General features: G+C 42.1%; 2 protein-coding genes and 1 non-coding gene across 5 annotated transcripts in view; 2 read left to right on the forward strand and 1 right to left on the reverse strand.

Moving 5' to 3' along the window:
* Window positions 1-305: 305 nt before the first annotated feature.
* SOD1 (superoxide dismutase 1) lies at window positions 306-9,635 on the forward strand. The gene is made up of 5 exons (XM_004092301.3): window positions 306-545; window positions 4,511-4,607; window positions 7,164-7,233; window positions 7,972-8,089; window positions 9,170-9,635. The coding sequence occupies exons 1-5, from the start codon at window positions 474-476 to the stop codon at window positions 9,275-9,277; spliced, it is 465 nt and encodes a 154-aa protein (XP_004092349.1). The 5' UTR covers window positions 306-473; the 3' UTR covers window positions 9,278-9,635.
* On the forward strand, window positions 5,026-5,205 carry LOC115833202. The gene has a single exon (XR_004028646.1). It is a non-coding gene; the product is annotated as a small nucleolar RNA SNORA81 (small nucleolar RNA).
* Window positions 9,636-11,688: 2,053 nt separating the features above from the next.
* The window catches only part of SCAF4 (SR-related CTD associated factor 4), a 62,601-nt gene continuing 52,947 nt past the window's right edge, over window positions 11,689-21,342 (reverse strand). For all 3 annotated transcript variants that reach the window (XM_030806360.1, XM_003263850.4, XM_003263851.4), the window contains exon 20: window positions 11,689-13,008. In XM_030806360.1, coding sequence (XP_030662220.1) covers window positions 12,053-13,008 — 956 coding nt within the window. In that variant the 3' untranslated portion in view covers window positions 11,689-12,052. The remainder of the gene's footprint in view (window positions 13,009-21,342) is intronic.

Below are 21,342 nucleotides of genomic sequence, written 5' to 3' on the forward strand. Positions count from 1 at the left end.
CGTCCCAATTTCTGAGTAACAAATGAGACGCTGTGGCCAAAGTCAGTCATAACTAATGACATTTCTAGACAAAGTGACTTCAGATTTTCAAGGCGTACCCTGTTTACATCATTTTGCCAATTTCGCGTCCTGCAACCGGCGGGCCACGCCCCCGTGAAAAGAAGGTTGTGTTTTCTCCACATTGCGGGGTTCTGGACCTTTCCGGGCTGCGAGGTGGGGGCAGTCTCCGGCGCACGCGGCCCCTTGGCCCCGCCCCCAGACATTCCCGGCCACTCGCGGCCCGAGGCTGCCGCAGGGGGCGGGCTGAGCGCGTGCGCGGCGAGTGCTTTGGGGCCAGAGTGGGCGAGGCGGGGAGGTCCGGCCTATAAAGTAGTCGCGGCGCCCTGGTGCTGGTTTGCGGCGTAGTCTCCTGCAGCGTCTGAGGTTTCTCTTGCAGTCCTCGGAACCAGGACCCCGGCGTGGCCTAGCGAGTCATGGCGATGAAGGCCGTGTGCGTGCTGAAGGGCGACAGCCCAGTGCAGGGCATCATCAATTTCGAGCAGAAGGCAAGGGCCGGGATGGAGGCTTGTTTGCGAGGCCGCTCCCGCCCGCTAGTCCCCCCGCTCACCTTTGCTAGGAGCGGGTCGCCCGCCAGGCCTCGGGGCCGCCCTGGTCCGGCGCCCGGCCCCGACCCGTGCCGCCCGGTCGGTGCCTTCGCCCCCGGCGGTGCGGTGCCCAAGTGCTGAGTCACCGAGCGGGCCCGGTCGCGGGGTGTGGGACCGAGGCCGCCGCGGGGCTGGGCCTGCGCGTGGCGGGAAGGCGGGGAGGGATTGCCGCGGGCCGGGGAGGGGCAGGGGCAGGGGCGGGGGCGGGCGTGCTGCCCTCGTTGGTCCGTGGGCCGCCGCCGCGGGGTCTGTCGTGGTGCTTGGAGCGGCTGTGCTAGTCCCTTGCTTGGCCGTGTTCTCGTTCCTGATGGTCCCGCGGACACCGAGTGGCGCAGTGCCAGGCCCGGCCAGGGGATGGCGACTGCGCCTGGGCCCGCCTGGTGTCTTCGCATCCCTCTCCGCTTTCTGGCTTCAGCGCTCTAGGTCAGGGAGTCTTCGCTTTTGTACAGCTCTAAGGCTAAGAATGGATTTTATATTTTTAAAAGGCTTTGGAAAACAAAAATACGCAACAGAGACCGTTTGTGTGACACTTTGCAGGGAAGTTTGCTGGCCTCTGTTCTAGGTCGTGGTTGGGCTGCAAGGGCAGAGAAGGAAGCCTTGGATAGAGGTCTTTTTCCTCCTCCTAAGCTCCGAGAGCCAGAGGTTTAACTGACCCTTTTGGGGATTTTTGAGGGCAGTGATTCTTAACTTTGGGTGCACAGTTAGCTTATTTGAAGATCTTAATAAAAATATACCAGAGCCCAACCTCAGACCAATTACATCAAAACCTGTCCTAGTGCAGGGTGAGTACTGCTGTTTTTTAAAAGTTTCCAAAAGTGATTTTGATGTGTACCTACGATTGAGAACTGTTGTTTGAGGACAGTGGGTGGGGCTTCGGATTTGGAAATTAGAAGACTTGGAGTTTCCATGACACCGAATTGGCACTTAATAACTGTTGTCGGAGCATTTCTTAAGCCACATTTTCTGTAAAGTGGCTTTAAAATTGCTCTGCCAGTAGGCAGGTTGCTAAGATGGTCAGAGACAAACTTCTGAACGACTCTTGTAAAATATAGAGAAATATTTTCAGAACTGTTATCAGTAAAATTACAAAACATGTTGCAAGGAAGGTGCTTGTGATAACACTGTCGCCAGAATCTTAGTGAAGTTACCAACTGGTGGAAAATTGTCTCTTGTACTCGGCTTAAAAATCATGAGGAAATATTTACTATATGAATGAGATTCAGTCTTTAAAGGGGTTTACAGAAACGTGAGAGGACAGGAACAGTTAGTCTGTATAAACGTCCGAAATGTATGTGAGGGAGATACATGAGTTTAGCTTTTTTCTTTAATAGGTCTCCAGATTTTCTGGAAAAGGTTCTTTGGCATTTGACTCCATTTTGCTGTTTCATTTGTCAGACTTCTTTTTGTCCCTCTTTACTTCTCCCCACATAATTCACCAGTACTAGTGTTTTGTTTTTGAGACCGAGTCTCGCTCTGTCGCCCAGGCTGGAGTGCGGTGGCGCGATCTCGGCTCACTGCAACCTCCGCCTCCCAGGTTCAAGCAATTCTCCTGCCTCAGCCTCCCGGGTAGCTGGGACTACACGCGTGCGCCGCCACGCCTGGCTAATTTTTTATATTTTAGTAGAGACGGGGTTTCACCATGTTGGCCAGGATGGTCTCGATCTCTTGACCTCGTGATCCACCCGCCTCGGCCTCCCAAAGTGCTGGGATTACAGGCGTGAGCCACCGCGCCCGGCCACCAGTGCTAGTCTTAAGACGCCTCTGAGGAATCCCTTCTCCCTGGCCTTTGAGAATCCATGCATGAACCCAGGTTTCTGTCATTTTCCACCTTCCCTGAGCAGCTTGCGTAGTTCCTTCTTTTAAGCGCCTGACTTCGTTTTGTTTGGTGCCCGTTGTACCTGAGAATGAGCCTTGGATAGTGGAGCATTCCAGCTTTCTAGATACGCAGAGATAATAAATTGGCTATAAACTACTTGGCCTATTCCGTGTTTAAAATCTTGGACTTGTTGCTAGTTTTTACAAATCAGAATTTTTCACCTATTAGTCTAGTTTTCCTAGCTTCTCTTGAAGAATTTTTGGAGCTCTCTTCGCACTGAGCCTTCGTTAGCCCAGGACAGTACTGCTGTAGCAGTTCATATATTTTTTCGCTTCCCAGGCCTGTGTTACTCACTTAAGTTCATAGCCTGGTCCCTGTAGGGTTGTACCCAAGCACAGCAACTTATATGTCCCGAATATATTACCGGTTAAATGGAGGTTTCAAAGAACCTACTGTTTTTGGCCCTGTGCTCTTGATAAGAGTGTTTGAGAGACAACTTTTACTTTTGAGTTTTTCCAAAATTAAAGGTTGTGGAAGAGTCACAGTATCTATTGTCGAAAAGAATTTAAAAAGGCAGCAATTGCCAGAATACTTCATTTGAGCAATGGTATTTTCCAGTGGAAAGTCACATCTTAAGGGTTAATGCCCCTTAACTGTTGGCCCTATTTGAAAACAAATCAAGCTAAAAGCAAGAGACACTAACATGTATGACGGTGTGGTGTGGATGTTGTGTTTATTTTAGTCCTGAGATCTAGTTGTAACTTCCTTGATTTCTGTATGTAGCCACGGAGCACCATTACCGAGCACCATTACCTGAATGCCGGTACTGCTTACTTTCATTTTGGTAGAGTGGAAAGGTTACCTAGGTTTCAGTGCTTGAAAAGATTTCAGAAAACAGTAGTACCTCTGGTTAGACTAGAATCAGTCCTCTCCCGGGGGCAGTGGAATAGAATATTTTCTGACTGCTAATAATACCTGTGATAGCCAGGCGCGGTGGCTCACGCCTGTAATCCCAGCACTTTGGGAGGCAGAGACAGGTGGATCACGAGGTCAGGAGATCAAGACCATCCTGGCTAACACGGTGAAACCCGGTCTCTACTAAAAATGCAAAAAAATTAGCCGGGTGTGGTTAATTCTACAGGTGGGCGCCTGTAGTCCCAGCTACTCAGTAGGCTGAGGCAGGAGAATGGCATGAACCTGGGAGGCGGAGCTTGCAGTGAGCCGAGATCGTGCCACTGCACTCCAGCCTGGGCCACAGAGCGAGACTCCGTCTCAAAAAAAAAAAAAAAAAAAAAAACAAAAAAACAAAACTATGATGGACACTTAAAAACACTGAGTGGGGAGTGGAGAACAGGGGTCCTAGGGTAGCTTGTTGGACATTGCCTTTTTCTTTTTTTTTTTCAAGTCAAGTAAGTATGCCATATGGAAGAGGGTCTATGTGGAGAAAAAGCAAGGGGCTCCAGAGTGTATGATGAGACATACACCTTTTGGGTTAAAAAGGCTGAGGCAGGAGAATGGCGTGAACCCGGGAGGCGGAGCTTGCAGTGAGCCGAGATCATGCCACTGCACTCCAACCTGGGCGACAGAGCGAGACTCCGTCTCAAAATAAAAAGGTTTACATGTACATGTATATTCAACATGTACAAATATGACCTATTCAAAAGTATTTACTACATAAATGGGTACTTATATTACCTATTTACTGTAATAGTCAAAGCCTATGAATTATCTAACTCTGATGTGTAGGTACTCACTTTGCTTGCCACTCTATTCGGTGCTTTTTATGTTATTTAATCACGAAGCCTGGCCACAGGGCGCTTGTGCATTGAGTGTGGGAACAAGATTACCATCTCCCTTTTGAGGACACAGGCCTAGAGCAGTTAAGCAGCTTGCTGGAGGTTCACTGGCTAGAAAGTGGTTGGCCTGGGATTTGGACACAGATTTTTCCACTCCCAAGTCTGGCTGCTTTTTACTTTACTGTGAGGGGTAAAGGTAAATCAGCTGTTTTCTTTGTTCAGAAACTCTCTCCAACTTTGCACTTTAATTAAAGGAAAGTAATGGACCAGTGAAGGTGTACGGAAGGATTACAGGACTGACTGAAGGCCTGCATGGATTCCATGTTCATCAGTTTGGAGATAATACACAAGGTGGGTGTTGTGCTGTGCTGGTGACCCATACTTGTTCAACCTAGTTAGATAAACAGTAGAGTAGCCCCTAAACGTTAAAACCCCTCAACTTGTTTTTGTTTTTGAGAAAGGGTCTTGCTCTGTCGCCCAGGCTGGAGTGCAGTGGTGCTGAGCGATCACGGCTCCCCTTAGCCTTGACCTCCCAGGCTCCAGTGATCCTCATGCCTTGGCCCATAGCTGGGACTACAGGCACACACCACCACGCCTGGCTAATTTTTGTATTTTTTTCTAGAGGTGGGGTTTCATCATGTTGCCCAGGCTGGTCTTGAACGGCTGGGCTCAAGTGGTCTATCCTCCTCGACCTCCCAAAGTGCTGGGATTACAGGTGTGAGCCACTGTGCCTGGCAAAACCCTCAACTTTTCTTTAAAAGAGAGGTCAACTTTATTGTATATAAGCACTGTGCTAAAATTGCAGAAACTGGGACCATATCTTGGTTTTTGTAATAATGCCAGCAGAGTACACACAAGAAGAAAAGTAACTGCATTAGATTGTGAAGACTGGGGTGGACCTGCTTCTGAACGTCCAGTGCCCTTTGTCTTAAGATTTGGTGTAGTATATCTTTAGAAACCAAAAAAAGAGAAGTCAAGTTAAAATAACTTTGAAGATCAACCTGAAGATTAGCCACAAAACTGGTCTTTGAGAGAAAGAGTTGATGTTTTGTCTTACAGCATCATTGTAGAAGAGGGTGGTTGGTTTTTTTTGTTTTTTGTTTTTTTTGAGTCGGAGTCTTGCTCTGTCGCCCAGGCTGGAGTGCAGTGGCGCGATCTTGGCTCACTGCAAGCTCCGCCTCCCAGGTTCATGCCATTCTCCTGCCTCAGCCTCCTGAGTAGCTGGGACTACAGGCATCCGCCATCAGGCCCGGCTAATTTTTTGTATTTTTCGTAGAGACGGGGTTTCACTGTGTTAGCCAAGATGGTCTCTCTCCTGACCTCGTGATCCGCCCGTCTCGGCCTCCCAAAGTGCTGGGATTACAGGCATGAGCCACCGCGCCCAGCCAGAAGAGGGTGTTTTTTAAAGAAGGCAAATAGGAAATAAAAACTTTGGCTCTTAACTTTTGTAATGATCCCAGGTGTTTGAGCTGGGGGTTGAGGGTGGGTGCCTCAAGCAAAGGGGCTGCATTTATTTGCATAATGCCATGTAAGAGTAGCTCTACACCCCAAACACAGGCTCCTTAGTGGGACCAAAGTATGATACAAACTGAAGATGGAATGCAGAGGATTATTGGTACTTTGGAATATGCTTAAAAATTTTTTTTTAAAGTATTTTTAAAAAATCAGGCAGCTCCTGCACCAGAGTAGGTTCAGAGAAACTGCCAAGTTTTATTTTCTTAATTTGGGATTGGAAGCAAGTTAACCAAAGTTTATGAGTTAAGTTGCATTTAGTGATCTTTTGCCATATTTGAGTAATAATCTGATTTTTTTGTTTATAGGTTTCTTCTTAAATTAGCTTTATTCATCTTGCTAATTGAGTTTCAAATAGTGATTTGTAATAATCAGATTTGATCCGTTTCTGTAATTTCCGAAATTCCCCTGAGTTGCTTTTTGGCTTTACTGCCTCTGGTTTGGGAGGTGATTGCTCTGCTGCTTCCTGTAACTTGCCTGCCTTTCTCCCTGTGTGGGACTCCTGCGGGTGAGAGCGCTGCTGAAGATAGCCGTGTTATGAAAGGGCCTCCTGTGCTGTCGAGGTTGTGCTCTGTGAATGTCATCCCCTGGTGCACAGGAGCACCTTCTACACAGGATACAGTTGGAATGCTGCCCCCTCAAGTTGTGTAAGGCAGCAGCCTTGGCCCTTGCACATAAGTTGCTGTTGAATATTCTGCCTGCACCAAGTAAAGGGCACAGATAGAACTGCTTGGCAGTATGTTGCTGGGGAGATGAGTTTTTTGTAAAGTATACTACGTTCTTAAGAATTTGGATCATAACCATGGGATTTTAGTAATAGAAAAACTGTTGAAGATCAGTCTGGTCCCTTATTTTACAGTGAAGAAGCCAAAGCCCAGAGAAGGGTGTTAACTTTACAAGTGTCAGACAGTAGTTAGAACTTTTTTTTTTTTGAGACGGAGTCTTGCTTTGTTGCCCAGGCTGGAGTGCAGTGGTGCGATCTCAGCTCACTGCAACCTCTGCCTCCCAGCTTCAAGCGATTCTCCTGCCTCAGCCTACCAAGTAGCTGGGACTATAGGTGCGCACCACCACGCCTAGCTAATTTTTGTATTTTTTTCAGTAGAGACAGGGTTTTGCTGTGTTGGCCAGGCTGGTCTCAAACTCCTGACCTCAGATGATCCAGCCACCTCAGCTTCCCAAAGTGCTGGGATTCCAGGTGTTAGCCACCATGCCCAGCCATAGACTTGTTTCTGTTCCCGTCTCACTGTGCCTGTACCAAAGTGTTGCTTATCCCAGAAGTCATGATGCAGGTCAGCACTTTCTCCATGGGAAGTTTTAGCAGTGTTTATTTTTAGAATGTATTTGGGAACTTTAATTCATAATTTAGCTTTTTTTTTTTTTTTTTCTTGTAAATAGGCTGTACCAGTGCAGGTCCTCACTTTAATCCTCTATCCAGAAAACACGGTGGGCCAAAGGATGAAGAGAGGTAACAAGATGCTTAACTCTTGTAATAATGGCGATAGCTTTCTGGAGTTCATATGGTATACTACTGTAAATATGTGCTAAGATAATTCCGTGTTTCCCCCCCCTTTGCTTTTGAACTTGCTGACTCATCTAAACCCCTGCTCCCAAATGCTGGAATGCTTTTACTTCCTGGGCTTAAAGGAATTGACAAATGGGGACACTTAAAACGATCTGGTTTTGTAGCATTTATTGAATATAGAACTAATACAAGTGCCAAAGGGGAACTAATACAGGAAATGTCATGAATAACAGTACTGTCAACCACTAGCAAAATCAATCATCATTGTGAAACATAGGAAGCTTCTGTAGATAAAAAAAAAATTGATATTGAAAACTAGTCGAGACTCCATTTGTATGTGTATGTTCTCTGAAAGCCTTTCAGGAAAATATTAAATTTAAGGACAAGATTTTTATATCAGAGGCCTTGGGACATAGCTTTGTTAGCTATGCCAGTAATTAACAGGCATCACAGTAACTGAGAGTTTACCCTTTGGTACTTCTGAAATCAGGTGCACCCCCATCTTTCTTGCCAGAGCATTAGTTTGTAGATGTGAAGCCTTGTTTGAAGAGCTGTATTTAGAATGCCTAGCTACTTCGTTGCAAATTTGTGTCTACTCAGTCAAGTTTTAATTTAGCTCATGAACTACCTTGATGTTTAGTGGAATCAGCCCTAATCCATCTGATGCTTTTTCATTATTAGGCATGTTGGAGACTTGGGCAATGTGACTGCTGACAAAGATGGTGTGGCCAAAGTGTCTATTGAGGATTCTGTGATCTCACTCTCAGGAGACCATTCCATCATTGGCCGCACATTGGTGGTAAGTTTTCATAAAAGGATAGGCATGAAACTTCTTCTAACATACAGTCATGTATCTTTTCACTTTATGATTGTTAGTCGTGGTTTCTAAAGATCCAGATAAACTGTACTTGCAGTTCAAATTAGGAAAAGCAATTTTATTGGACAATTATGGTGAAAATGAATTATTTTATCTAGGTCAGTTAAGAACACTGTTCTGCTAAGATGCAGTAAAAAGCAGGTTACATTTGACCATATTGGATCTGAGTTTGGAAAACAGAAGTAGTCTTTTAGTTTTAAAATGGCCAGATTTTCTTGCCAGGATTGGGTTTCTCACTTGTTAAACAGAACATTTTGTTAAGTTTAAAACCTGGGATGGACTCGAGTATTCATGTTCATTCAGGACTGCAGGTTATCATGACTTGTTTAACTTGTGGGAAACTGTTGCCCCGTTATCCTGGGGAACTGCATCTGGTTCATGCAAAACACCAAGTATAGATAGGCTCTCTTTTACCTCCCCTTGAGGGCATTAACATTCAGTAGTCACTTCCATTCCGTTAACCCTTTATTTTTATGGTTTTCTTGAGCCATAGTTGTAAAGCAGAAAAGTCATTTATAAAGGTTTGTTGAACAAAATTCAAAATATTGTTGCTAAAGTATTAAGATTTTTTAGGATTATATCTTACTTATAGGCCTGTCATTCATTTGGCATGAAATTTTGAGTTTTATTCACTTTCACTTTCCTTTTTTTCCAAAGCAATTAAAAAAATTGCCAAAGTAAGAGCGACTGCTGAACTAAGGTTACTGTAACCTATCATGGAGGATTAAGGGTAGCCTGTGGTGGTCTACAACAGTTATTTGGGTTTTAGTATTTTATTTAGACATCGCAACAGTTACCTAATGTTTAAAGATAGTGTCTTTGCAACACCAAGAAAAAGCTTTGAGTAGTAGTTTCTACTTTTAAACTAAGTATTAGTATATCGCTCTACTAGGACTGTTATTTTTCTAATATTATGAGGTTCTTAAACATCTTTTGGGTATTGTTGGGAGGAGGTAGTGATTACTTGACAGCCCAAAGTTATCTTCTTAAAATTTTTTACAGGTCCATGAAAAAGCAGATGACTTGGGCAAAGGTGGAAATGAAGAAAGTACAAAGACAGGAAATGCTGGAAGTCGTTTGGCTTGTGGTGTAATTGGGATCGCCCAATAAACATTCCCTTGGATGTAGTCTGAGGCCCCTTAACTCATCTGTTATCCTGCTAGCTGTAGAAATGTATCCTGATAAACATTAAACACTCACTGTAATCTGAAAAGTGTAATTGTGTGACTTTTTCAAAGTTGCTTCATAGTACCTGTAGTGAGAACCTGGTTTATGATCACTTGGAAGATTTGTATAGTTTTATAAAATTCAATTAAAATGTGTTTCAATGACCTGTATTTTGCCAGACTTAATCACAGATGGGTATTAAACTTGTCAGAATTTCTTCAATTGTCATTCAAGCCTGTGAATAAAAACCCTGTATGGCACTTATTATGAGGCTATTAAAAGAATCCAAATTCAAACTAAATTAGCTCTGCTACTTATTTATATAAACAGCTCCAGTGGAACAGATTTAGTAATACTAACAGTGATAGCATTTTATTTTTAAAGTGTTTTGAGACCATCAAAATGCATACTTTAAAACAGCAGGTCTTTTAGCTAAAACTAACATAATTCTGCTTAGACAAATAGGCTGTCCTTTGAAAGCTTTAGGGAAATGTTCCTGCTTAGTCATTTTAGCGTTTTGATTCATAAAGTACCTCCGTATTGTAAAAAGATTACGGTGTAAGAGAGCCATTTGATAACTTTTTAGTGAGCTGTAAAAGGCAAGTTACAGCCTCAGTAAGATTATCTACCTGCCAGAATGGCACAAATTTTACATTCAAGGGTAGACGTTGGCACAACCTACTTACAGATTAGCCCTTTAAAGAAATCTGTAGCATTAGAAGATGGAACCAAGGAAATGTTTGACTGTGGGTTCTGGCTGTTGATTAATAATTTACACACCGAATTAGTGAAATGAGTCACTTTCTCAATGTATTTATGTACCTGAGAGAATGCTTTTAAATATTAACCTAACTCAGGTTTGTCTAAATTATTCAATTGGAAATTATAGAATATTATTTCTGATAAACCAGGAATAAGTGAAATGCTGTTTGTTCATAAATACGTACTTCATCAAATGTAGGAGAGATCATTTAGGAGAGGAAAAGCTAAATTGGGAAGACAAATCTGTAGTGTTTCCGAAGTTGTAAAATCATGGTAAAGAACGATATGCTCGCAGTAAGTGGTTAAAACAACCATTCTTTAAATCTCAGTAGATAATTTTTAAACAGTATTTAACACATTTCCCTAATGTAGTTTGCTGTCTATGTGGAATAACTCAGAGACTCACTTATGCCTTTTAAAACTTCAAATATAATCACACACTACCAGTTTTTCCATGTGCATATAGGATGGTCTCAATACTTTTAAGTTGGAAATACAGGCTGTAAGTCCTTCAAGTCTGGATGTTGGGTAATCACGTTTTCTTCCAGAAGCTATTTGTTAGGACTTTCAAACTTCTCAGTGGGCCAGTGTAAAATTAAGGACGTTTTATAATTTAAATTTACAGATATAAAACAATTTTCTCTCATTTTCTAAAGGCAGGAATATAAGGACATTGCCCTAGATATATTCTCCCCATCAAACCAAAGGTCTTGCTGCTGAGTATTATTTAAAGCAGCTTCGCCTGAGGATGAAGGCAAAGATAAAGTTAACTGCTCAGCATACTGAAACCAGGAGTTTAAAAAAATAATTAAAAACAACTTCAAGGCCATAAATACTTGGATAGTGTGACATCAGGTCTTGGCACTGGATTTCCTGCAATTTCAGATGAAGGCTTGACTTGGCTTTGGATGTCTTCATGTGATAATTCTTGGAAAACCTACAACGATTTTTCCTATTTAACCCACCAACTTTAAGCAAAAGAAATAAAGTGTATGTGGGGGAAAAGTTTACCTCTGCCCAGCAGGGGAATTAAAAAACTGGTGAAGAAAGGCAACAGGCAAGGCTTATATAAGGAAACAATAATAGGTTGCACTGAAGTTCTCAAACACAACAAAAAGCTTTTAGGTTGCAAATATTAACTTTGATTCTTTTACCCTTTTGAAAAATTCAATGGGATGGTTGGGAAAAAAAAAAACACACACACATGCAACCTTCTAACGTAATACCCAGGCAGTCAGATAATTTATAGCACAACGTGTTAACACTGGGATCCAACTCTTCCCCCAGCAAAATCTCCTTACAAATTAGTTAGGGCAACATATACCACAAAGCCAATGGAAAAAAAAGAAAACCTCGATTGAATTGCAAACACAGCTTTTCAATTGACATTAAAACAACTAACCTTTACCTTATGACTGAAACACTAAAAATCAAAAGTATTACATATAAAAGTGAGAATAACTACATAAAATGTCTATTTTCATCAAATAAGTCTAATTTAGACTCCAATACAGTATTAACAGCTCAAACTTTGATGGTGAACAATCCTTTTCCACCTTAATGCAGTGTAGGAAGAATAGCACACATTAAAGTTTGTTACGAAAATAGAGTTTATTAAAAACATCCCTATTGTTTTGAGGAGCTTTCACCGTTACCTTGTCTTAAATTAAAAAAAAAAAAAAATAGAGAGCACTTCTAATTACGATTTGTAAACTTTTTAAAGTCAAAACTTTTAAAAAGTTACAGCAAAAAGGATAATATTTATTCATATTTTCAGTATTTTTTGTTATTTTGTGGCTATTTTTAAATAGAAGGGAAGCAATCAAATTGCTTACAGTTCCCCACCAGCTGGCGCGGGGCTGCAGTACAGCGGGAGCGGATATAATACAGCATCTGTACACCTCAAGCTCTATACTCCAGGAAGTGTCACTGTCACATTTTCACAAATTCCAGTCTCTAACGAGGAGCCTCTGCTGCTGAGCCAGAATCCTTTTCGGGTTCAACGGATGAGGTAGCCTCAGCAGGTAACTCTTCAGAAGGCTTTAGGACTGCAGCCTCAGACTCCCCCTTCTCAAGTTCTGAAGCAGTGTCTGCATTTCCCACTTGGCTAATGGGAGGTTCAACGGTTTTGTTACCACCTGCCCTGTCTGTCACCTCAGGCTTCTCCTTTCCTCGGGCTTCTTCCTTCTCTCTACGAGACTCTCTATCTCTAGAATCTCTCTCTCTGTCTCGATGCCCACTAGAGCGTCTATTTCTCTCTTCCAAGTCTCTGTGCCTGTCCCGGTCAGGGCTCCTTCTTCCCCACTCTCTCCTGTCACGGTTACTATTATCTCTATCATCATTACGGTTCCCATACCGTTCCCGGTCATTTTCCACCCTATTTCCAAAAGATCTTCTTCCAAACCTTTCTTGGTCTCTACCTGAATTGAACTGCTGCCTGTTATCATTTCTAAACTGCTGTGGCTGCTGCTGTGTTGGTGGAGGCTGTTGTGATGGTGGCGGCTGCTGCTGCTGCTGCTGTGGTTGCTGGGGTGGCTGCGGCTGTGGCTGCTGCTGCTGTGGCTGCTGCGGCGGCTGTTGCCTTCCATCTCTGTCTTCAGGACCCCCTGGGCCTGGCCCTGGGCCCCCGAGCCCTGGCATTCCACCAGGCCTAACAAAGGGGCCATGCGGTGGGAAGGGACCTTTCATTCCATGAGGTGGAGGCATCGCAAAGCCCCCTGGTCCTGGAGGTGGGCCTCTGTGCATCATGTGCGGTGGCATGGGACGGGGCGGCATCAAAGGGAACCGCTGTAAGTGAGGTGGGGGCATTCCTGGAGGGCGCTGGAGAGGGATGAGACCAGGCCGGGCGCCAAGAAGACCAGTAGATGGTGCCTGAAGTCCAATTACAGGACCAGGGGCAACTCCTTGAGTGCCTAAAAGACGACAAAAATAAAAATGTAAATACCACAGAAGATGGCACTCCAGTTTCAGCTGTGTTCTGTGGAACTTAGAGCAAAATAAAATTCAACCCACAATCTTCAAATTTCATACTGTTTGCCGCTCTACCTGTCACAAACCCAGTGTGAGGCCTAGTAACAACCTAAGGCAAGCAATTGCAAAGACGTTTTTAAAGTATCTAATACAGGTAGAGGCCAGAATAAACTGGAAAATAAAATAGTAATGGTAATACCAATTTTCAGAGTATGTCAAAATCTCCTGTAGCTTTCATTAGAAGCTGTTCTCCCACTCCAAATACATTTGAGAAACACAGTGTGCTAAGTCCTAATGAGATGAATACATTCACTATCAGTAACTATTCAAGCTAACTAAGCATACTGCAGGTGCACACTTATAAAATTTACACTCTAAGTCTTCTTATTACTAGAAAAAAATAAGGTCACTGACCTAGAAAACCCAGGAAAGAGGAAGATCTCTGACTTCATGCTACACTTAGTCCATATTATTAAAATGCCTCATGCAGTTACTATGCAATGTGCATCAAATAAACACTAATGTCTACAAAACAAAGATCCATACGCAAATGTGAAGTTTATTGTTACAGTTCCTTTTTCAAGGCACAGCACGATATTTAACTTGCGATGCCATCACGACCTGAATAATGCTCAATGTTCAGCTGTTCACCTTCTATTCATTATTTCTATTCATTCTTCCAAAGGTGGCAAGTCTGGTAAGGTTGGTGCTGCTGAAATACCAATGACTTCTTGGTTTTATGTTCCCATCTACATGAGGGTTTGCTCATACTGATATAAGAGTCACACGAGTTCAACAACCTGTCATTTTCTGCTTGGGGTTCACCACTTAGGTAACAGAAAAGCATTGGAATCTCTCAATTTATTCTTTTGCAAATATAAATATTACAAGACAAATACTATAATACTATGACTGAAAGGAGTTATTCTGATAATGGAAAATGTTCCAGATACGGTTAAGAATATGCTATTTACCCATGTGCTGCAGAAAGGTCTTTGAGCAAGTTACGGGTTATGATCAGTTAGCAATGGTAAGAAAAATACTTGGGTGGTACTGACAGAAAAATGACCAATACTTTAGTACTAGTTATTTTCTTTCTTCCCCAACATCATGTTATTTTAGGTTTACAATTTGAATAAACTTCTTCCCACCTACTTCAGCAAACGAACAAGTCCTGTTTCTAGATTTTATGTATTAATAATTGTATCACGCTAAATAAGAACTTCTACTTTAGTTTTTGCTACCCACGTGTTGTCCAATAGTACTTGTCACACTTTAGCACTAAAGTGGACTTGAAAAGGTATGTAAACTAGTTTATAACTCTTTTAACATAAAGACTCACCAGGTTTGGTATTTACATAAACAAAAATATCTTCTTCTAAATGCTTAAAGAGAAATACATTATGTTCGGTGAAATACAATCTTGGACATGTGCCTCAGTATTCTGGCTTATAAAATGGGCATAGTAATAATACCTGCCACTTGTTGAGATCAAATAGGATAAAATACATGAGAATGAGTTCAGTGTTTGGCTCATGTAGCTGCTGAAATTATTCTGCATTATTTATTTAGAAAAGTAATAAATATCTTAATACTAAACATTTGATTTTGCAAAAAACACAACATTTTCCATTTCTGATAATTAAAATCTTAATCGACTCCTATTGCTTCTTCACCACCTGCCATAGTTTAAAGTCAAGTACTTCAGTAACTGGAAAAAATACACTGAACTTTCATGTCAGGTCTAAAGTTGGGAAATGCTGATTACCACAGCAAAAATGCCAGAAATTGTGAAATGGATGAGGTGATGACTCTGTCCCTTCACAGGCTCTTCAGAGTCTTTGGGAAAATCCCAGACAATGAACATGTACAGGACATCAGCTACACTGTATCTCAGATAGAAATAAAACACTCTTCACATCATTTGGGAAATATTTACTGAGTATATACCATACACTGGGGCAACAGAAGCACATGTCCTTGCTTTCACTTTATAAAGGAATAGTGTAGTTCCAACACCTGTGGACTTTAATCCAAAACATAAAATGCATATGCCAAGGCACAGTCTCTTTTAATAGAGGGATCACTACATAGAAACAGAATTTACTTTCCCATCACCTTTTATTAGTAAAGATTTGTTTTCCAGGACTAAAATGACCAATGTTTACTGTTACGGAGGTCAGCGTAGCACATTCTGGTGCCTATCTATAGGTTCAAGTGGCCAAGCCAAATTTTAAAATAACACCAGAAAAACGGAGGAAACAGTTTCAAAGCATCTTATTATAACAACAGAATTTAGCTGAGATGAGTCTTCAAAAGAAAGTGATTCCTGAAGGGCAATGGGAAGGTCCTACTCCTGACTGCCCCATGACTTGGCTTCCTCAAGTATCTGACAGTGGCCAAAGGATGCAAAGCCACCTCAACTTTGTACAGAAGAGCGAAAATGGGCCCTGATGATAAAATACAAACCCCAGTCTGAAGGACCACATCTCTTAAGTACTTTACAGCATTCATTTGAGGGTATAAATTAACAGGGTTAAAATTTACAATAATCATAAACCTTATATAAAAGCACGATTTTTATAAAGAATTGCCTACTTGTTTGATACATGTGGATATTTGTGTGTGGGATTTGCTTTTAAAACATTATACACTCAAATCCTCTTCTTCATAAATAAAGCTAAAAAGATGTGGCCAGCTGGGTTTCCTTTTAACCCTCTGAGAGCCAACTAAATTTACAGATTTCTGATAGAATATGCCCATAGCCCCAGATGGCCTTCAGACCACAAAAAATTTTTTTTATCTGTAGTTCCTTTTTTTCCCTTTTGCAGTGAACATGTAATGCTTTTATAATCAGTTATATTAAAAACACATTATCGAGACCATCCTGGCTAACACAGTGAAACCCCGTCTCTACTAAAAATACAAAAAAAATTAGCCGGGCGAGATGGCGGGCGCCTGTAGTCCCAGCTACTCGGGAGGCTGAGGCAGGAGAATGGCGTGAACCCCGGGTGGCGGAGCCTGCAGTGAGCCGAGATCGCGCCACTGCACTCCAGCCTGGTGACAGTGAGACTCTGTCTCAAAAAACAACAACAACAACAACAACAACAAAAACCACATTAGATGGCAGAAGACTGGCATGCATGTTAGCTAGGAAGTCCTTATTAGGAAAGCTGGCATTAGGCATAAACCATCGGAGTATACTGTGAGTTACCCAGGTGAAAGGGGCATTCAAAGCAATTATTCATTTCATCTGGAAATATGATGTGCGATATCACTGACAAGTTTTCTAAAGTTATAAATTTTTAAAAAACCCAATTCATTCACATTATGTATTAAATATCTGAATTTTCTATTTATTTTCATTTAATAGTCCTTTCCTTCAAAAGGGACAAAGTTTGGTAGAAATAGAGAAATTTCTTTTTTTTTTTTTTTTTTTTGAGACGGAGTTTCGCTCTTGTTGCCCAGGCTGGAGTGCAATGGCACAATCTCAGCTCACCGCAACCTCCGCCTCCCAGGTTCAAGCAATTCTCCTGCCTTAGCCTCCCAAGTAGCTGGGATTACAGGCATGTGCCACCATGCCCAGCTAATTTTGTATTTTTAATAGAGACAGGGTTTCTCCATGTTGGTCAGGCCGGTCTCGAACTCCCGACCTTAGGTGATCCGCCTGCTTCGGCCTCCCAAAGTGCTGGGATTACAGGCATGAGCCACTGCGCCCAGCCAAGAAATAAACAAATTTCAATTGCTGTAGGAGATGGCACAAGCTAGCATGGAGGTATAGAGGTGGGACTCATAAAGCTGGTGTGCGAATCTGAGTGGCAGTCATCAGGGGTGTCTGAATTGGATCTCAAAGGAAAATAGACAAGGCCAGTGAGTTAACGAAGGATGTTACTATCAAGACATTACTAGCAGCTTTTGAAAAGGCATATAGCAAGGTAAAGCAGTGGTGTGTGTGGTTCAGAGAACCACAATAAAATGACTTTTGATGAAAACTAAGAAGAAAGGAGAAAATACAGATGAGGTTTATGAAGCTGAAGAGGTAAGTCAGGGCAATTCAGAGGCCCTATATGCCATAAGGAGGAACCTGGACTTTGACCTCTAGTGGTGCAGAAAACCAAGGAATTTTTAGCAGGGATAAATGATTCTATGATTGTTTTTGATAGACCCTTCTGGCAAGTGGTGTACAGGATAGTCAAGAGGGGAAGGCCCCTCGAGAGTAGTTAGGCACTTATTCGGAGAATCCAGCAGTGACAGTGATAGTGACAAGAGACTGAAGTGAAAGAGAGGTGCTAGAGACAGAGGACACACTGAAGACATTTAGTGGACAGGAAGGACCGGGTGTAAGCGATGAAGGAACACAGCTCTCTGCCTTAACTGAGCGGATGCAGCTGTCAACACAAGATCAGAAGAGTGATGGTGTTAACTCCCCTGGAATATAGGTGAAACAAAAAAGGGCTCAGACCTGGGAAACAAATTTTTAATAAAGCAAGGCATTAGGGCAGACCAAAACAGTGACGGCTCTAAGTGCCTGAATTCAAATTTGAGAAGTATGGAAAACACACTAGAGTTTAACTAAAAATAACCAAGAATCCATAAATTTTTCCTATGACGATCCAAAAAACAGTTGTTTTACAATTAAAAAAGGGGGTGGGGAGACACCATTGCCATCTACAGTGAAGATGCCTGAAATGGTGTGAAATAAAGAACAAGTACATTAAAGGGCTACGGGGGATGTGGGAGAAAGGAAGGCCGATTTCATAGTTGGAGTCCAGCGTGGACCTTGAAATCTCAGGAGAATGTGCATAAGGGATACAAAAGGCATATAAATGAATAGGGTGGCTTTCTGTCAAGGACCACAGAGTGTAAACACTCAGGGAAACAGATATAAAACATAAAATGTAAAAGGTCTGATTTAAATACTGTGGGAGTGACCAACTGCATCAGTTGCAGAGGATGCATAATTTCAGTGAGATCTTTACAGAAAAACAGGAACGAGTCAGTTTCTCTACCTGTTTTGGTCAACGACCCTATCTTTCGTTCTACCAGAGCCACCATCTCTAGGAGCTCTAGATGTTTGATCACTAATAAACTCATTACTTCCAAATTCCCAATTTCAAGTACCCCACTCTTTACCTGCTTCTCCTCTTTCCAGGTTATTCTCTCCAGATCTCCTTTCCCCAAACAATCTTCAATCCCACCAGGCTCATACCCCACAATGCCCTTCATGTTTTTATCTTAATCCTTACCTGCTTTGGAGTCCATGGCTCTCCCTCACCGTATCTGCCTGGAAAACCCCCAACATTGGTTTCAAATGCAACTCTTCTGCCTAATCTCCACCTGGACGTGGAGTATGCTGACTGCTCTCATTTCAAATTTCTGTAACTACAACCCAAGTGCACCCTTCATTCTGGCCAGTAATCTAACATTTTCCTAGCCAACCCGCATTCTCATTTCCTGGGTGAGGACACATGTTCAAGGTCCTCCTTAATCCTGTCTACTCTTAGTTGTTTTGTTTGGTAATTTTAGTAAGGTAAAATTCACACAGCCTGTAATTTACCCACATAAATGTACAATTAATTCAATGGTTTTAGTATATTCACAGAATTGGGCAACTATTACAATCAACTTTAGAACATTTCTATTACCCTAAAAGGAAATCCTGCATCTGTGGGCCATCTCTATTTCCCCAGCTTTCCCCTCATCTGTCCCAGCCCCAAGCAACCAGGTAATGTTTTCTGTCTCTGTGGGTTTACCTATTAACATTCTGTATAAATGGAATCATAAAATATGTGGTCCTGTGTGACTGACTTTTGCTTGGCGTATCTTCTCAAGGTTCATCCATGTTGCATGTTTAAGTCCTTCTTTTTTTATTGCTAATATTCCATGATATGAATATACCGTATTTTAGTTACCCTAGTTGGCTTATCATTTTTTTAAAAAGGTCTTCAGAAAAAGACTTTTTCATCCACCCACATGCTACCAAATCTACCAATTTACCTGCACCTGAATCCACATTACTCCTACTGTCTGTGACTGTCTGTGCTCCAACGGTTACACCCGTTAATTTGTATCCTGGATCTATCCCCTCTCACCTACATAACAACCGAGCACACAGCCCTTCTTGCTTGCACCAACATTCTCCCCTCTACTGGGCTTCCCAATGGTAAGTATGCCGTAGTTTTTGCCCATCTTTCAGAAACGAGAACAAAAATTAAAAACTCCCTCACCCTGCATCTCTTTTCAGGTATCACCCCATTTTGTTCTTCTCCTCTATAGTAAATCTCCTGAGATGTTCAAAATCCTAATTGTATCCTTCATCTCCCATTTTCTCACAACCCTATATAACTGGGCTTTTGAACTCATCAATCCAATGAAAGCACTTTTCTCACAGTCACCAGGAGCCTTCATTTTGCTAAATCCAGCTGCCAAGTCGCAGCACTCTTTCTTGATCCATCAGTGTCATCTGATAGTTCACCTCTCTCTCCCTCTTTCCTGCCTAGAAACTCTACTTGGCTTTCAGATTATCTCCCTCTACATTTGTATCCTAGCCCACAGGCTGTACCTTCTCAGTAGCCTTTGCTGGAGAGTACAGTATAGATAGTGGTCAAAAGCACAGGGTCCTGTTGGAGTGAGGCTACCATGAATTCTAACACTGCTACTTGTAGCTATGTGACCCTCGGAAGGTTATTTCATCTCCAAGTGCTTCAGTCTCCCCATCTATAAAATGAAGACAACCCTGAGGGCTGCAAGGGTTAAATGATTAATATACACAAACTGCTCAAGAGTTTCCGGCACGTGGAACTATGTCTACCTTAGTCTCACAGCATCATATTCTTAGCTGCCAAATGCTGAAGAATTCTTGTCCTCAGACCTCTCACCACTTCTCTATCTATATTCTCTCCTTAGGTAATCTCACAGGCTCCTGTGGCTTTAAATATTATCTTTATCTGCTGAAGATGCCAGAATTTACAGCTCTATTAGATGTTACCAGTAGTTTACTTGACATCTGTACCTGGGTATCAAAGTTAGAATATCCAACATTTTAATTTGATAGGCTCCCCTCAAACCCACTCCTACAGATTTGCACATCACAGGAATGGCAATTACATCTACCAGTTACTCACATAAAAAACTTGAGTCATTCTTGGCTCTTTTTCACATTCCGTATTTAAGTAATATGGCAATTCTGAAGGCTCTATCTTCAAAATATCTTCAGACTCTAACCACTTATCACCTCCATTGCACCAGCCCAACGTGGGCTAGCTCCCATCTCATCTGCTGCACAGCATCAGAACCGGTCTCCTTTCCACTCTTACCAACTTCTAGAGTCTGTTTCTCTAATAGCCACAGTAATACTTTAAAAACTGTACATCAGATCATGGCATGGATAAAATACTCTACACCATTTCCCACTGCACTCAAAGCCTAGTGCTCAACAACCTTCTCTAAGCTCATCTCCTGCCACTTTCTTCCCTTTGCTCTCCCTTCCTGCTGTGGTTCTTCAACAATCCATGCCCCATCTCAATTCAGGCTCCCTTTCCTTTGGTCCTCACTCTACATTCCTTTCCTCTGTTATTTACATGGGGGTATTCTCTTCATTACCGGTTCAGATGCTTTCCCTAGCAATCATATTTAAAATTGTACATATCCGTGTTACACCCTTATACCGCCTAACTGTCCTGTTTTACTCTCTTCATAGAAACATCTCCATGTTAAATTATTAGCCCAGGTCTGCGAAAATATAAACTCCAGAAAGACAGGTTTTGTTCATTCTGGTATTTCTAGTACCTAGAAGGGTGCCTGGCACACAATGGTTATTGATTAGATATTTATTGAACATATGAGTGAATGGTGTTTGCAGAGGTGATGACCAAACTCATCAAGGAGAAGATACCTCTCAGGGGATTAAGAATAGAGGATACAAGCTCCAGGTTTTTTCCCAGGGTGGTAAGAATCTTTCCAGCATAAACCTAGGAGGACTTGAACTTTGAGAAAGGATGAGTTTTCTTTCAACCTCCTTTTCTGTTCTTTGTTGCAGTTCCACCGTTTTGATTTGATCTCTACAGAATGAGTGTCACTGTGGCATTTTGCATGAACTCAAAATGAAATTTTCCCACATGAAGAAAAAGATGTATCAACCACTCATCTCTTTCATCAATGCCCGAAGATCCCTAAGCATATATCCCTAGGTTTTTTTTTAATCAGCAAGTATTATCCTTTTTTCATTTCAGACCTGCAGAAAACTGAAATAACAGTACAACCAACATATTATTTCC

This window comes from Nomascus leucogenys, chromosome 25, assembly GCF_006542625.1.
Source record: "Nomascus leucogenys isolate Asia chromosome 25, Asia_NLE_v1, whole genome shotgun sequence".
NCBI lineage: Eukaryota > Metazoa > Chordata > Mammalia > Primates > Hylobatidae > Nomascus > Nomascus leucogenys.